Source organism: Rhipicephalus microplus, chromosome X (genome assembly GCF_043290135.1).
Source record: "Rhipicephalus microplus isolate Deutch F79 chromosome X, USDA_Rmic, whole genome shotgun sequence".
Classification (NCBI taxonomy): Eukaryota; Metazoa; Arthropoda; class Arachnida; order Ixodida; family Ixodidae; genus Rhipicephalus; species Rhipicephalus microplus.
In genome coordinates, this window is record NC_134710.1 from 128,035,619 (window position 1) to 128,052,739 (window position 17,121).

At 47.1% G+C, this 17,121-nt stretch overlaps 2 protein-coding genes across 4 annotated transcripts in view; one reads left to right on the forward strand and one right to left on the reverse strand.

Moving 5' to 3' along the window:
* fus (epithelial splicing regulatory protein fusilli) overlaps positions 1-17,121 on the forward strand; it is a 155,238-nt gene that overhangs the window by 129,946 nt on the left and 8,171 nt on the right. For all 3 annotated transcript variants that reach the window (XM_037427693.2, XM_037427694.2, XM_037427692.2), the window contains exons 10-11: positions 14,736-14,972; positions 16,654-16,846. In XM_037427693.2, coding sequence (XP_037283590.1) covers positions 14,736-14,972; positions 16,654-16,846 — 430 coding nt within the window. The remainder of the gene's footprint in view (positions 1-14,735; positions 14,973-16,653; positions 16,847-17,121) is intronic.
* LOC119176432 (UDP-N-acetylglucosamine transporter TMEM241 homolog) overlaps positions 15,207-17,121 on the reverse strand; it is a 63,092-nt gene continuing 61,177 nt past the window's right edge. The window contains exon 15 of the mRNA XM_075877683.1: positions 15,207-15,506. Coding sequence (XP_075733798.1) covers positions 15,473-15,506 — 34 coding nt within the window. The 3' untranslated portion in view covers positions 15,207-15,472. The remainder of the gene's footprint in view (positions 15,507-17,121) is intronic.

Here is a 17,121-nt window from a genome sequence, read left to right on the forward strand (position 1 = left end):
CTTGCGATATATTCAAGCGTTCGTTTGCTAGGATATATTTTTGCTAGATTTCTGAGGATGTGGCCCTGCTTGACATTATCAAAGGTTTTCTGCACGTCAACTGCAAAAATATAGACATAGTCGGGAGGTCCACATCCTGAGTTTTGATTTAGGGCCCTTCGAAGCAACCAGAGGCTGTTGTGCGTTCCCATATTGGGCCTGAAGCCGGCTTGAGACAAATATAAACCTGATATTTGATATTCGATATAGTTTGTTATCCTCGTATGGATCATATTTTCAATAAGTTTACATAAGGTCGGTCTAAGTGATATGGGGCGGAGATTGGCTATAATTGTAGGATCTTTTTTTGGTTTTGGTATAGGATTGATGATCGACAGACGCAGATGTTCAGGAACTACTCCCCGAGACCATCGCTTGTTCATGACCTCTAGGAGGGCTGTTTTGGCTTCTTCGGGCAGATTGCGTAGCATTTTCTAGGTGATGATGTCATGTCCCGGCGCAGAATCGCATCTGCCGTGTTTTACTGCTGCATGAAGCTCTCCCAATGTGAATGGAGAATCTAGGTCTGGGTTTGTGAATTAAATTTTTGGCGTTTCAAGTGGAGAATGTGCTGTAATGCTGGCATGAGGAAAAAATGCTTTAATGATTTCCTCTTCATGCTCGTCGTTGTCATATCGGAGTGCAAGTGTCTCGAGTGGTGAGGATGCGTTGCTTTTGCCAAGCATTTTGCATAGGATTCCCCAAAGCTACTTCATGCCGTTAATTTTTCTGAGTCGCTCACAAGTGGAGAACCACCGGGGTTGACTCAGCTCCTCCCCGTGTTGTTTAATAAGCTTGAAGATTTCTCTGATGTGACGGAGAGTCCGGTAGCGTCTATCGTTGGTCTTGTACTGTTGTGTGAGCTTGTTGGCTTTTCTTTATGGAGCTATCATACGCGAGTCAACACCTTCATCACCTTTGCCACCAAAGGTTTCTTCTGTGGCAGAGCTAAGGTTCTTGTGCAAAAGTTGTGTGAATTCTTCAATAGTTTTGAGTTTTTCTTCGAAACTGTCCTGAAAGTGGGGCAGTTTATAGATTGGATACGTGCGTGCTGCTTGAGAATTTTCTTATCAATAGAAAAATAACATAGTAATGATCACTGCCCCATGTGGTAGAGTGAGTCTTCCAACACTGCTTTAGGGGTGGTGATGGTCAAGTCCGGAGTGGAATCTGTCTGCTTTGCATGCAGCACAGCCCTGGTGTGAACCCCAAATATGAAGGGGTAGTGATTCCAGTTGATCAGCAAGAAGGGGTTCTCTGGGTGCACTTAAGAAGTTAGGCTACCTGCAGTGGACATTATGTTCAGCACCTCTCAGCATTCTACTTCTTATTTATAAAACTTTGGTTCATTCAATATTGGAATATGGGTCTACTGTGTGAAACCCACACAAAATTTCTGACACGAAAATAGGATCTCTTCAGAAGAAAGCGGTACGCTTCATTTATCGTCGCTATGACAGGTATTTTTCACCTAGTTCTTATCCTCCAATTCTTCAACTTTCCAGTCTCTCTTCTTGTCGTCACATTAAATGTTTGAAACTTCTTTATACTTTAATTCACTCCCTACGATTCCCCCTACTCGGCAAGTACATCGCACCCGCTGGACCAACAAACACCCCACATTACCATCATTTAAACATGTCTACTTTTGCTCATGGTACGGTGGCATTGAAATAGTTTTTTTTTTTTTTTGCATTCTATAGAATTATGAAATGCTCTGCCTTGGTATGTTCGATCTGCATCACACGATGACTTCTTATTGTATACTACTAATCAATGGTGTTCAGCAAATTTTTTATGCTTCTTATGTATTGTATTTTCCTACTCCAGTGTTGCTGTTTCTTTTGTATTGTATTGGCCCACTCCTGAGACAGCCCTTGGGGGATGCAGTATACTGAAATAAATAAGTTATGCTTACACTTCTTTCCTTCGTGTAGTCGAAGGAATCTCCAGAGCAGACACAATATTACGTGGGAGAAGCATAGAATCGTGTCAGGCATAAAAACATGTGAATTGTGCTAGAGTGGGTGTTTGAAAGGCACGCCCATTACAGGGCGCTCAAACGTATGTTCACGTGTTGCCTTACACACGCACAGTGGGCCGTTAGCTGATTCGCAAAAGGAACAATTATGACGCAGTTGGCACTTTGATAGATATGTGGGGTTTAATGCCCCAAAACCGCCATATGGTTATGAGGGACGCTGTAGTGGGGGGGCTCCGGAAATTTTGGCCACCCAGGGTTTTCTTTAACTTGCACCGATATCTGGGCACATGGGCCTACAGCATTTTCGCCTCCATCGAAATGTAGTTGGCACTTTACAATTGTGCTTGCAGTAGACATTCTACGATAGTTTGAAACGATCAGTGTTGCACGCACAGTCGTTCGTTCCTTCACGTCACGGTTGACGCATGCACCGAGACCCACGCTAAGCTAATAATTGATAACTTGATTTGAACAGGACCGCTGTCAATTTCTTCTCTCGAAGGCGAAGCTCAAGGGTCCTCCATGTTTTGTAACTGGTATGTTTATAGCTGTTGTTGTTGTCACATAATATATATATATATATATATATATATATATATATATATATATGTATATATATATATATATATATATATATATATATATATATATATATATATATATATATATATATATATATATAATACTCAACGGCGGCGCTTCCACCATGATGGATTGCGAAGCAGCAGCGGTGCACTCGTCGTTGACCTGGCTGAAACGTGCGTCAACGCGGACGCTGGAAGAACTGTTTGAAGCGAAACTCGGTGTAGCCCTTACTCGAGTAAACGTTTGTTCTAAATGCAAAGACATGGGAGGCGGGTTGGATTTCGTGTAAGTTTCATCGCAGATAAAACGAGCCGAAAGAGTGTTTCCACTCGACGTGCGGTCGAGCGTTGCGGGCGGTGGATTTAGCTCGTGAGCGAACAGAGAGGGGGGGGGGGGGGGGTGCGCATTATGGTTACGGCGGCAACGATCAGCGCGCGCCGTGTGCCCCCCCCCCCCCCCCCCCCCCAGCAGTCCCGCCTGTACGGGCTGCACTCTCAACAAGAAAAAAATAAACGTTGCCAGGAGCGTACCTGGAGCGGCCGTGTCCTCTTACACCAGCGTTTTGTAGAGTTACGTGAGATAGGATATAAACTATTGACTGCCAGCCCCAATGCGCACGAGCCTTGTTGTGGTCATCTACTTTGACCGCACCGCAGGAAGCTTGGTTACTTAGCAAGCGCATGTTTATAACAATTAATACTGATCCTAAAAATGCTAGCCTTGCTTCGTAAAACATTCTAATATGTTGCTATCGCATTCATTAGGGAGTTTTAGCTTGTACGCTTAAACGTGTTAACGGATACTGGTTTGCGTTTATCGTCTTACCGACCGGAATGCATATCTTTCAACGTTTCTAGCTCCTCATACGTAAACGTTTACATACGTACGTAAACGCGTATACCTTTACGTTTTCGCAAACCATAAATGGTAACATTCTTTTATCGTGTACAGTATTCTCGTATGTGCAAAAGAAGAAAAAAAATACAAGGCTACTGCAACGATGGTGTCGACATCTTGTGACACCTCGTGCAACCACAGTCATGAACAAGTTGGATAACGCGTATTGTTTTGAGGGGAAAATGATTAATAGTAATACCGCCGCTGCGCGGTTTCTGCATCGGACGTCGGGCTATAAATATGAGCATCAGGCTATAAAATGGCAGGAAAATATGCATCAGGCTATAAATATGAGCTTCTCAAGCTAATTATTTTATATCAGCTTTTACATTGGCCCCTGTAACTCTGTGGCCATGTTTCCAGTTCCTGTAACTCTGTGGCCATGTTTCCAGAGGAAACAAAAAATAAGTGAACAAACAATCAAGTAGCGTGAAGCGGAGTCGTCATTGCGGTCGCCGCAGTTGGAGCCCGTCGCAAAGTAAGTCGGCGTACCTCACTGTAGATAAATCTGCTTCTCCTCGGTACGCTTCGTACATGACACACGTTTTTGTACAAGAAACTATGCCGTGCCGAAAACAGTCCCAGAAGTAACGAGTAAACATAGTGCGCCTTTTGCAGTAACCGCTGGCACGGCGCCTCCGCCGATCACAGCATGCGCCGGCCGCCAAAACAAAATCGGACTACAATCATGGCCTCCGAGAGTGTGGCCGCGCGCCCGCAATCTCGGAGGCCATGCTACAACGCCACTAGTTCTCGTGACCGCCACGTGACCCACCTCTCCGGTGGAGCTTTCAAACCGAGTTTATTCTAGTAACGTTGGGTTGGTAAGGCATGTAACACGCACATGAAGGCTGTGTGCGTGTTACTTGTTCGCGATAATCGTGACTTCGAATTATCACATTTGCGCTCACGCTCCACTACAAATCACCCGAAGTGGCAGAACGAAAACGCAGGATTCGCACGAACGCGCTTCGCGAACCAAGTCAAACCGTTGCCAGACGAGCCAGGCGTCGCAGCCAGACGGTGTAAGTACGTACCACGATGACAATTAAATTACCGACGTCATCGTTGCTCACTAATCATCACTCGGCACCTGAGACGTGGCCTACGAGCTCGCTGAACACGTCTAAATACTATGTCGCGTGGTGCTGAACGCGCCGTTTAACCTTTGGACGCTCTTTGCGCTCGAAATAAAACAACTTCTACGTAACGGACGTCATTTATACTTCCCTATAAAAAAAAAACATGCATACCAAGCAATCAAATGAACGCCACGTCTCGGGGAGCGGGGGGGGGGGGGGGGCAGGAGCTAGTCAAGCTGCTTGTCAGCTTTTTCTCTTACTCACCCCCATCTTCTCGATGAAACATAAAATCTTTCCTATTATTATTATCTCGAGCTTCTTTCGGAACACACTGGGCGTTTACATATACCCTATACGAAAGTAGGTCGAGTTGTCTGTCTTGGACGAAGTTTTCCTGTTCGCGCTGATGTAAACGCCTAACGTCCAGGAATGAGCGAGGGTGTGAGTTCAAGCTGGGTCAACTAGCAGGATACAGGTTGACCTAGTCCGACTCGCTCTTTCAAAATGCATGTAAACGCGGTGGTACAGGGTCAGGTCAGCTGTTCTCATCCCCGGGATGCCTTCTACTTGGTTGAGCTTCCGCACTCCCCTATATCTGTGTCTTCGCGTGCCTTACTCATCGCTTGCCTTTGAAAGCAAATCCTGCGCGAGAGCGTACTTCTTCGTTGGCGCAGCTATATCATAATGACAACTTCGACGCAGTACTCGATGAACTAATAGGCTGCTTTATCCAAGCTGATGCACCAACCTTGCTGAATCACTGACGCTTGTGCGAGCTTAAAAACGCCTACCCTTCAAACTCCCCCTCCCCCCCCTCCCCACCTTCCTCCCGTCATCGCCTTTTCAAAAGGCTACCGAAAGAAAAGATTGCAGTCGTCTTCAACGCACAGGCAACTTCCCCCACTGTCGCGATATCACGTGACGGGGCGTTTATGTTCGTGATCAGCAGTGCACACTTCGAGATGCAGCGAGATGCGATCGCCCTCGCCTAAAACTCTCTAATCGACGAGTACTTCCATGGAAAGACCGTGGAAGTACTAACTGCCCTCACGAGAGAATACCGGTCTGGTGGAGTTTATGATGCAGTAGCTGTACGAAAATGATTCGCTTGACATACGATATTCCCCCCCCTCTTTTTTTTAAATTCGTTTTACGTTTGACTCGAGAAGAAAATGCTGAATAAACTGTTACAAGATGATGAAAGAGTGAGTGAACTTCCCCACTGCGTAGACGATGTTTTCACGTGGCGCACCCGAGACCGTCCGAACGTTAGTGTGAATTTAAAAAAAATTGCGCCGCTGCACCTCCTTTTCATTATTATTATTATTATTATTATTATTATTATTATTATTATTATTATTATTATTATTATTATTATTGTTATTGTTATTATTGTTATTATAGAACTTGGCACTTTTAGGTAGTCACTCTCACTCGCGATTTGAACCCTTGTGCAGTGCAGCAATCAAACCCGACGCACTCAACGGAGCCTGTAAGCCGAGGCCGGCTAGGTACTCTTTCATGCATCCTCCAAATAGCTTTATTGCGCACACGACTAGCAAACCTACTTATATGAGGACCGGCCCGATGATGATGATGCCCCCTATATGCTTGTGCGGACAAGCATTTCGTTCTAGACGATTGCTTTTGGAATAGTGGCCCCTCAAAGATGACTCGTTCATTAATCTCCAAGGTTCAAAAATGGTCAAGCATCCGAACTACTTCCATGCCCGTCTGCTGACCAACCCTTTGTTTGGCCTCGCATTCTCGGTGACTCATTGCCCCGTGTGCCGCTGACCTTCCTGAGGTCACTGCTGCCAGCAGCCTATAGCTCTTTGCCACTAACAATCAACGACATTGTGCTGTCTAAACGAGCCAAAGATCAAGAAGGCATGACGCGGGTGTTTTCAATGACCCAATCGGGTCTAATATCGCACAATTTCGCTGCTGCTGCCCGGGTTTCAATTCGACAGTACAGAGTTTAAACGGCATAATTGGGCGTCATATTTAACTATCTACCTCGACAATGTCAATTTTCCTCGTTAGAGGTACCCACATGTTGGCACAAAACTAATTGTCGATCCCTTCTCACGTCCCACTGAGCTCCACTGGCTTCTTAATTTCTTGAACAGAAAAAAAAAAAAAGGAAAGGAGTCTGTATATACCCAACTAGACGTTTGTCTCGGATGATTAAAATGAAGGATTTGAAAGAAAACTATAAACTATATAACCCAACTACATGACGTCGTTATCACTATAACTAGAGAGCACCATTGTTAATTAACGAGTGTCTAACTGAATTAGCCTTAAAATTAAGCAGGCACGTTGCGATTGAGAAATTGAAGTCAGGCAGTACTCTATGTAATACTCAAAGCTACCTTGCGAGTGCGGCAGTAAGATGGCAACGTTGTTTAGATTTGTGGAGATAACTGTTCTGAAAGCAGCCCTGTCCTGAGCTCACCCACTTCACCACATATTCTTGCCTTGCTGAAGAGGTGCCGTAATTTACATTTTACCTTAGGGCAATGCAGTGTTTTCCCGGACAAAATCGCGAATTTTTCAGCATATATGTAGCGACATCACTATACTTAGACGGTGTATTTTCGGACCGAGTTAAATTGTTCATCGGTAAAGATGGGACCGGGTGTTATTAAACGTTCAAAGATCTGGGGAATTCTTTACCCAGTGGCACCAAGTGACGTATATTAACTGAGAGAACATGGAAATGTTGCCTTCAGTGGAAGTTGCCCCTTTGGTCCGCTAGAGCGCTAGTAAATTCCTAATGTTTTGTGCTCTAGTGAATTCCTAACATTCTTCTTTCTTTTTCAATTGCTTCATTGCTGTTTGGTATGACAGAGTTTCCAAACTTTTCTAATGTGTGAGGATGTAAAATGCACTTAGCCGACTTTTCTGAGACAAAGGTAAAAGTCCGGTCTGCTTTGCTCGAGTCACTAATTTTTCACTGCCGGCCAATTTGTATTCCTTACAAAGATGGTTCCGTAATTGCGTACAACCTGATTTAATATCGTGATCTCAAAATCCGAAGGACAAAGCCTCTTAGGCCGATGACCTTCTTGTACATATATTGCCAAAACTCACTACCGCCAAGATGAAGTAAATGTCTGCAAGGTTTACAATGCTACACAGTAGGTTGATAAGCGACAGCTATTCATCTCCACTTTAGCTTTGCTTGTATACTGTTTGGTGTTCTTTGGCCATTGAACCGTAGCTAAAAAAATGACATATGAATAAACCGAGTGTACTGAACGTATGCAAGGCCTGCGTACGAGACCAGGCTAGAAGTACTCAATCCGGAGATATGTGTTCGGGTGTGTAGTAAATAGGGAGCTGTAACGCCTTCCTGACAAATGGCTTGATTGAAAATTCACTCCTTCATCAGGGTCTTTTCACATACACTAACGAACTCACGCACAGTCAGAGCAAGGTTGCTGTCTCATTCAGCAGCGAATCTTGTCGACCAGCTATACCAACGTTGGTTGGTCTATACGACTTTTATCTTCACAGCAACCCTCGCTGGCGTCCATCTGTCTCTCTCTGTCCACCTGTGTGTGCTCTCGTGCTGTGCCATGCGACTGCACGTGATTATCGTCCCAGGGTATACACTTGCGATTGTAGCCTGTATAATGACCAGAGCATCGCGCTACACTGCTGGGGCGTCGATATTTTGTCCCTCCATAAAGCAACGAGTGCGATTTCTTTTTAAGTGCGAGAACATTTCTTTCGTTACATCTGCCCGCTGCTGCCTCGGTGAGTTTATACTTGTCTTGTATGTAGCCAGATACAAGTTTCTACGAGCTTTTATGTGTAGCCTCTCTTGTTTTCCTTCCTTCCTTCCCTTCTGGCTCATTCCATGCCAAAACACCCCGCGTTCTTGTGACCATCACGAATATGACTGAAAAAAATTGCCACATGTTTCTTGAAGTTGGAAACTCGCCCTGCTCGTATATTTCCGTTGCCGAAAATGTTCCTGTCTCTTCATGAGTGTCTGTAGGTTTGCGCCGACTGAGCATTCCGTAAAATAGTATTTATGGCATTGCAATGAAGTGATCGAACGGTAAAAATAATAACTTATGTATATCAATTCTTCGAGTGCTTTTCGCACGAGCAATATTGAATAATGTGGCCCAATTTGGGATTTTGGGGGGGGGGGGGGGGGAGGGGGGACATGGCAAGTCGGAGGACGCATATACGATACGTGCTGGTGGCCTGTTTGCCATGCTGCAAATTAAAAATAATTTAGACACTGAAGCTATGGGATAGTCTGAAAAAATCGCAAATTTCACTTTTCGGGGGAAAATCTGTATTCATCATTAAAAAATTTGCCTTGGGGGTCCGACTGAAATTATGCACAATATTTCATTCGAAAGTTTTTTGTATTAGCTACAAATAGGTGAAGTTTCTATAGGGTATTATTTTTAAACTTGAGAAACTTTTTTTTTTAAATTACGTATCTACACCAATTTTATGCCTACGTAACTCAGGCAGCATAACGCACTCGCAGGGGCAATCTTCAGCAGTCGCCGTCTAGGATTTCAGAACGTACACCCTTCACCAAAGATTAAAGGTCGTGGACTCGTCCATGAATGCACATATGCGTTGTTAATGCATAACACATCTAATTTAGCGTGAGTAGGCATACGCGGGGTTTCTCATTAGGGAGGAGGTGGTGTGGCAAGTCTCAGCAGCAATGTCACCCCCTTTGCCCCGCCGTCATTCATGAGTGCAGAAGAAAAGGGACATGCTTCACAATAGATTAAGGAAAGTAAAGATGAAAATAGGTCGATAAAGTGCTTCGCACAATGACCTGTCTTTGGTCGCTGGCTTTCCTGGAGCGAAGATGGGAACAGTTCTTGGAATTAAGCGTTATCGGTGCCTTTTGCCGCTAAACCATAAAAAAAAACATGCATGGTCATAACGTTGTTCTTTAAGCAAGGGCGGGTCAAGTCCAACTGAGCAAACGTATGGGACAATCATTGCGCCTCCCCACCAAAATGATTGGGGGGGGGGGGGGGGGGCTACGCACGTCAATGTTAGCGGGTAAAAGAACTATACTACAGCCTGAACTATTTTACTGAACTAATATATATAGGGACAGAGCTTTTTTTTTTTTTAACAAGTCGCATCGCAGATGCCGGAGGGTACAGACGGGAGCAACGGCAGTGTTTATATACAATACATACGCGGGTGGTATGTAGCGTTCGGTTCTGCGGCGCCCACGGGGCTCGCAACGATGAGCGCAGGTGATGAACTCCGAACGAAGCCAGGTCTCGGAGTGCTCTCGCCTATACGAGCAAAGAACAAGCAAAACGAGACCCGCGGGGAGGGCCCTTCGTTTTGATGTCTCGGTCACGCGCAACGTCTGGCGCTCGAGCCCGCGCTATTCGCGCCGCCGAAGGCTTCCATTTCTTTCACCGTTTCGCGCGTAGAGAGGCGTAGCGCACGTCGGCTCTAACGGGATCCCCAAAGGAGGCGCCAACGGAGAGAGCCCACTCGCTGCTGCAACCGAAAACCGTGAGTACGGTTGGCAGGCGCCGTAAACTCTACCAGCGCCAAATCTACCTGTTGCTGCATCGGCCCGGGCTCTTGGGGCACAGTCTTGACCCGCGACGTGGCACTTCGTGATGGCTGCTCTCGTGGCCGCGACGCCAGCTCATCAATTTGCGTATCGAACGCAAATTGATGTGCTGTACGGGTAGTCAAGTTTAATATTGCCTTATCGAAGTGCTCGGAAGGAAGCGCCATATAGCATGAAGCGCGCGTGAGCGTTCACTTCGGTATCTGCATCTGTGCTATTGAAAGTGAGCCACGAAAATGGAGGCTAAGTCGTGACTTTCACCTTTCGGAGGCGAGAAACTGTTGTCATTGCAGGCGTGTTTCAAGCCCGCCCGTCTTCCCTTGGGCGTTTTGACTAGTTAAAACAGACCAGTTTAGCGTTCAGCGGTAGCGCGAAGTCAAGCACGAGTCCGCGAGCGTTCGATATAAAAAACGCGCAAGCAGAGGCCTCCGGGAGTGATCGGTGTCTCAACGCGGCCGTCGACCAGCAAAACACGGCTCGCCGGTCGCTGAGTGCGGACAGAGCAGCGCGTCCGCTGTACAAGCGTTCTCCGGCGGCATTGTCTTGAGGAGCGGCGCAGCTGGCGCAGTCGTCAGTTTTGTAGGCGCCTGCTGCGTGCCTTTGTTCGCCATCGGCAGTCGCTTCGTGGAAGCGGGCTCGTCGTTCGCGCACCGATGCCGCCTGCGTGGTAGCGCCCGGACCCCGGCTGTCGCCCACTCCGTGAGTAGAGCACCGAACTCGAGCCCGGCGTGCCCGCCCCGACGAGCACGGCGCAACCGCGAAGGTCACAGCTGGTCGGGCTTCGGCGGGCACGGCCACGTTGCAGCAGGTGCGCCCACCGTGATAACTGCGGTTTCGGACCTCGCTTCTCGGGGAGGACGTCACCAACGTGACGCCAAAGACAAACCGGGTAGACGTTAGCGACGTTCAGCCAGCTTGTTCATGCTTATTTTCCTTGTCGGGGCGGTTCACGTGAGCCTGCCTTGCCACAGACTTCGACTGTGCGCATGCCATGATGACGCCATTCCTTGGCTAAAGGGAGGATCGTTGAGCGTAGCGAAAACTTCACCAGGTTGTTGGTTGTGACCTTGTTCTAGAATCGGTGGCCACGTGGGCCAGGTTGAATTCGCCAAGTACGCTTCTAAGTCCCCCAGCTCCGCCATCGTTGGTGACTTATGCAGGTCTTGAATTTACTATTGCGGGAGTGTATGTTCTAGCCAAAACTCTGTTCCGCGATAATCGTTTCTTCGCAAGTACGATCTATATTTAATGTGTTAACTGAAGGACGAAAGTATGTATATATACACGTTGCGCTTGTCGATGCATGTTCGTGGAGCCCCGTTAGCTGGAGACGACGCAATTCACGAAATCCGCCCAGCCGGTTTCCCAGCTGCAGCTGCAGACATAACGCGACGAGAAAAAATGGAGTGAGAAAACAATGGGAAGCAAAAACATCTCAGTATACGAGGCTGGCGCTTTTCGACATAAGGGCTGAACATTTTCCAGCATTTATTTACTTATAGCCCGGCGGAACTTATGCTATGGTTAAAAGTTACTTTTGATGAATACCTATAAATTGTTGGCAACTGGTTTGACTCCTCGTCGACCAACTTCAGTGCGTGCGAAGAAACCGTGGGCCGACTTTTAATCGGCACATTTGTAGTCGCGTTTCAGCATTTTCGCGTTTACAGGTAACAGACATTCGGGGCCCAGTCGTGGCGATATAACCCAAATAATCGTGATTTTGTCCAATATAGCGATAATACAAGGCATACAGTCAATTTAACTCCCTTCTTTCTTTGCATCACGTGGAGCAGCATTTATTAGAAGCTAGAAATATTACTTCAACGTAGACGTACATACGCTACCGCATGGGTGACGTGACGCCTGTCGCTGAAGTTAGCAGTTAGTTACCAGGAAGGCATGCACGGATCTTGCCTCAATATGGGGTAAAATGATATGCCGTTTATCGGCGGTGATGTACTATGAACATGAAGGGTTTGCGGGACGCGAAATGTTCGATAAAGCTGAATTCCCGCTTTGCCTGGGAATGTAACCTCCAAATAAATGCTTCATACGGCACTTGGCCTTCTTACCTATACGGTTAATAGCTTGATCACAAACATTAAGCACTGATATAGCAGAAATTCGCATTTGTTGTGGATACAGCGTCCCGCAAACTTTTTCTATTGATAGTACACCTTTGCAAATAAAACTATCGCGTTTTGAGCGTATAATGAAAGCACTTCAAGATTAGGTGGGAAATGGAGCTAATTAGAAAATGAAATCAAGTGATAGGAGAATCAAAGCTCGGAAACTGTAGAAAAAAAAAAGACCGAATGACTCGTTAAGGAAACGAGTCTTCATTCGCAGTCTTCATTTTCTTGTTTTAACATGCGGGCGGGCGCGAAATGTGAGGTTAGCAAGGGGCAATTCTTAATCGAGCGTCTTGAGCAATTTGCTCGCTTTCGTCGAGGTTCTACCGACGTAGCCTTCTGGTCTTCAAGACGACGCGTTAGAGTGGGACCGATAATTCACTGAGGGCTGTCAAAATTTTTTCGCTGCGTGGAACGTTGCGTACGTAATAGATGAGGAATCTTACTGGTAGAAGAAGTGTTCTCACGTCACCGGAGGCCAATTGGGGTGTTCGGTGAATGTCGCGCAACCTCCCTTTCTCTCCTCAAATACATAATTGTGGTCTCCATCGTCACGTGACCCAACATATCTGATATAAACATGTCTCGAAATGCAAGGGCTTGGATGGCTTTCGTGTTCGCCCGTTCTCAGAGCGGGATGGGAACTGGAGGAGATGTGCGAATAGTGAATTTTCAAACCTATACTCCGTTTCAGAAGCTCCGTTCAGCACTACGTTGGCTTCAGGGCCCCTTATCCTACAAGAAGGGTGATTAGCCCCTCCAGATGTATTCATCCGCGCCGCGTCGTCTGCTAAGCGTCCCCCTGGCGTCTGCGCGCATACATTCGGCGAGCAGGTGGCAGCGCCGAAAAAGAACAGCATGGCTGAACTCATTGACGCTGGTGTCTGCCGCTTAGAGTTCATCACGTAATCTGGCTAGTAAATTCCTCGTTGACGCTTGGTAATTTGCTTTAGATTTATGTCCCGGCGCTTGTGTCGGTCTGCTCGACCATTTCTTCTTTCCCGTGATGCGCTATACGAGTTTAAGTAAGACGACCCTATTCGCCCAATCTCCAATTTGTGTTTAATGTATTCGTGACTACGCTGCACTATTTACATGAACCGACTTCTCGGCGCGCTAGGCTTAGCAGGCGAGGGTAAAGAAACAGCTTATCTCGCCAATAACGACAAAGCCTTCGAGACACTTTGTTCTGATCGCGAGATGGCACAAAGCGATAGCCAATCACACTATTCATTTGCTGCTGTGAGCACTCAGGCGGAGCGTCAAGGGTAAGTTCGATTCTACAGCACCGAATCGAATATAACGTTGTTCGATGCAAATAGTTATTCGAAATTTTGAAGTATATTCACGCTTTCCTATGGCCATCAGAGTGTAGGTGTCAGGTTGCGCTGTTTTTGTCTCGAGGGCAAGACCACTTGTCGAAGCATTGGCCCTATAGCGACACTACTTGATTCACATGTAGGGTTTAACGTCTCAAGACCACCATATGATTATGAGAGAGGCCGTGATGGAGGGCTCCGGTAATTCCGACTACCTGGGGTTCCTTAACGTGCACCCAAATCTGAGTACACGGGTCGACAGCATTTTGTATGGAGGCGAAAATGCAGCCGGGATTCGATCCCGCGAACTGCGGGTCACCAGCCGAGTGCCTTAGCCACTAGACCACCGCGGCGGGGCCAGCGACACTTCTGGTTCATGAACATTCGCTTCGTCTGCTGGCGTGTGTTGTGAACTTGCCAAATCATATGTTTATCGTCCGTTGAGCCCTTTAATTGGATGCATGAACGGACGTATTGAGCTGATCGAGATAAGACGTCAAAAGGGGTCGCCGTTGCATGCCCCTTCTTATGTTTTGTCTTCGTGGGTTGTTTCCTCTCGAGTTATATACACGTAGTTGAAGCCTGCCTTCCCTCCACCTGAAAAAAAAAAAAAAAGCCTATATATACTAGGACTCAGACGGAGACCCAAAGAACAGACGCTTGTTCACTACTGTTCATTTAGCACGCTGCAATTGGAGAAAGGGCCACCAGTGTGGTGTCGTGGTTTTTGTGCCCGGCTGCTGACCTGAAGGCCACGGGTTCGATCCCCGCCGCGGTGGTCGCATTTCGATAGAGTTGAAAGCTCTAGAACCTTATGAACTTATATTTATGTGCAAGTTACTGAACACCCATTGGTCCAAATTCCTTGAGCCTTCCACTACAGCGTTTCTCATAATCATACGGTGGTTTTGGCTCGTGAAACCCCAGCAATAGTTATATTATCTAATTCGAGAAACTTTTCTGCAGGAACACCTCCGAAAGTGTCGCAACGTGCAATGACTTCGTGCAGAGTGTATACTATGCCTAACTGCATGTAAACACGCTTAATGGCAAATATAGCGCGCAGTGAAATGACGGGCCCTCTTGCTTCCAATGCAGGTCCTCAACCGCACCATGGACCCCCGGACGTACGACACGGCGCAGCCGCTGATCGCATCGTTGCCCCAGGTGCCACTGCTGCCGCAGCAAATGTTGCCATCGCGCTCGTCGCGCAAGGACTGTATCCGGCTTCGCGGGTTGCCGTACGAGGCGCAGGTTGAGACCATACTTGAATTCTTGGGAGAGCACTCGCAGGCCATCGTCTACCAGGGCGTTCACATGGTCTACAATGCACAGGTGGGGCACGCCCTCTGGTCATGCCGGCTTCGAGTGCCAACGGCCGGTGTAAAGTAATGCGCCGTGTTGTACGTCCTATCGATCCGCATGCTTTCTCCTTCACTGTTTTGTTTGTTACTGTTTTGTGCGTCAACTTAACAGTGAGCCAACCCTTTCACAAAGCTTTGCAAGTGAGCGGCGAATTTCGCTGAAGGGATCGGCTGGCTGCTAGGGGCGTAGCCAGACATTTTTTTCGGTGGGGTAATAAAAAGGTTTCAACCATTCTAAGTGCATAATCGTGCGTGTATTTATACTAGTGCTAAATTAATTTATAAAAGGCGAATTAAGTACAGCCTGTCTGATGAAGCATGCACCTAACGTTACTGCTGATGAGGTGATATCTTTGTCTGTGACACGTGGAAAACGTGGATCCGTGATGTCGCATTCACGAAGTGTCGATGAATGCCCGCCAGCGTCGTGGACCACACACCCCAGCGTTGTCGAAGCAGCGCAGGCGCTACTCAAAGCTTGGTTTCCGAGAGCGACCATCGCAACCTGTAGCATGAGGCAAAAAGGATAGCTAAGCATGTTACCGGGCTCGCTGCTGACTCGCCCACTTGATACAAATTTAATAAAAACTAACAGACAATGATAGGTCTCATTGATATTGTGTCTAACAACGAAAACTAGCCCTCAAAACTCGCACGTCTTCGTCCAAATTTAATTACACGTGTTTTACGCTTTGTACAAACTTGCAGCGAGAATGTGCAGAGATTTGCCCACTGTTTCTTCTCTTTCCTTCATTTTTCTTTTTTTTTCCTCTGTGCAACCCTACCGTAGAATAGGACATAAGTTGTGCCAAAGAGAATAATTCCCTTGTGTATATGCACTTCGTTTTGAAGCTGTGTATGTGCCTATAGAGAATGTGTGAACGATTCTATAGGTTACTTCTTTCGTGCTACGTTTAAAGATGCAAATGTACCGACTTGTCCAACCAGCTACCGTACTTCAATTGGAACATTTTATATTAAGAAAGTCAGCTTGACAGTGTAGTGGTAGCACTGCGGAAAAAAGAAACAGCGAGAACGACATCAACTGTGGCCAGTGCGTGAGCTTAGCCGAGAACGATTTAGCCGAGTTTCGAGGGTCGGTGCCTGCAATGGTGCGGCATAGACGTGTTAACACAGAATAAAATACAGTTCACATAAATGTTTCACTGGTAGCATACTATCCGCCAGCTTAAGTCATAATACTAGCCTCTCACAGGAACTTGGTAAACACTGAGGCTCCTGAGAGAGGCATATACAGTGATTTCTGTGACAACTTTTTTCTTGAATTGCAAAATGTTTGCCTCGTTTTAAGCGCAAACGAGTAAGTCGATGAAGTTCTTACGAATTCCACTCCGCAAGCTTTCCCGGCGTTGTAGAAGACTCGAACGCCTCATTGTGCCGTACGTGCCGCTATTGGATTCACGTGCCGCTATTGGATTCACGGATTCACGCTATTGGATTCACGGTCCACACAATGAACGGTCACGGTGTTTCAACGTAATGCGAATCGAGCTTCAAAGAGAGAATAGTGTAAGGTTTGCTTCCGCAGCGCCTGTGCTTCGAACGGTTCGTGCCTACAAGTGAGAGCGCGTGCGCAGACGGGCTTTTGCAGATCACTCGCGTAATTCATTCCTCCTCCTCCTCCCCCTCAGGGACAGCCCTCTGGCGAGGCTTTTATACAGATGGATTCTGAGGACTCTGCCTTCCTGGCAGCGCTCCAGCGCCACCATCGATATATAATGGGGAAGAAGCCCCGCTACATTGAAGTTTTTCAATGCTCTATTGACGACATGAATCTGGTGCTCACCGGGGGAATCCCAGTACAAAGGCCTCTGCTGACTCCAGGTAAGTCGTACAACGCGCAGCCCATTCCGCGTTCGTTAAGGTATGGCGACTCGGGCGCGCGCGCTTGCAGCTTGCGTCAAACACTTGCAACTGCCGCTGCTGGCCCAGGGTCACGAGGCCCGCTGCTCCGTTTTCTATTCGAGCCTGAACGAGCTTCGCTCGATTTGCTTGTTTTCCTTTGCCCGCGGTCGGAACTGGTCGGCTGAACGCATTCTGCGGCTACGTAGGTTACACGAAGGCGATGCGTCACCTTGCTAGAGCATTTGTTTGTTTGT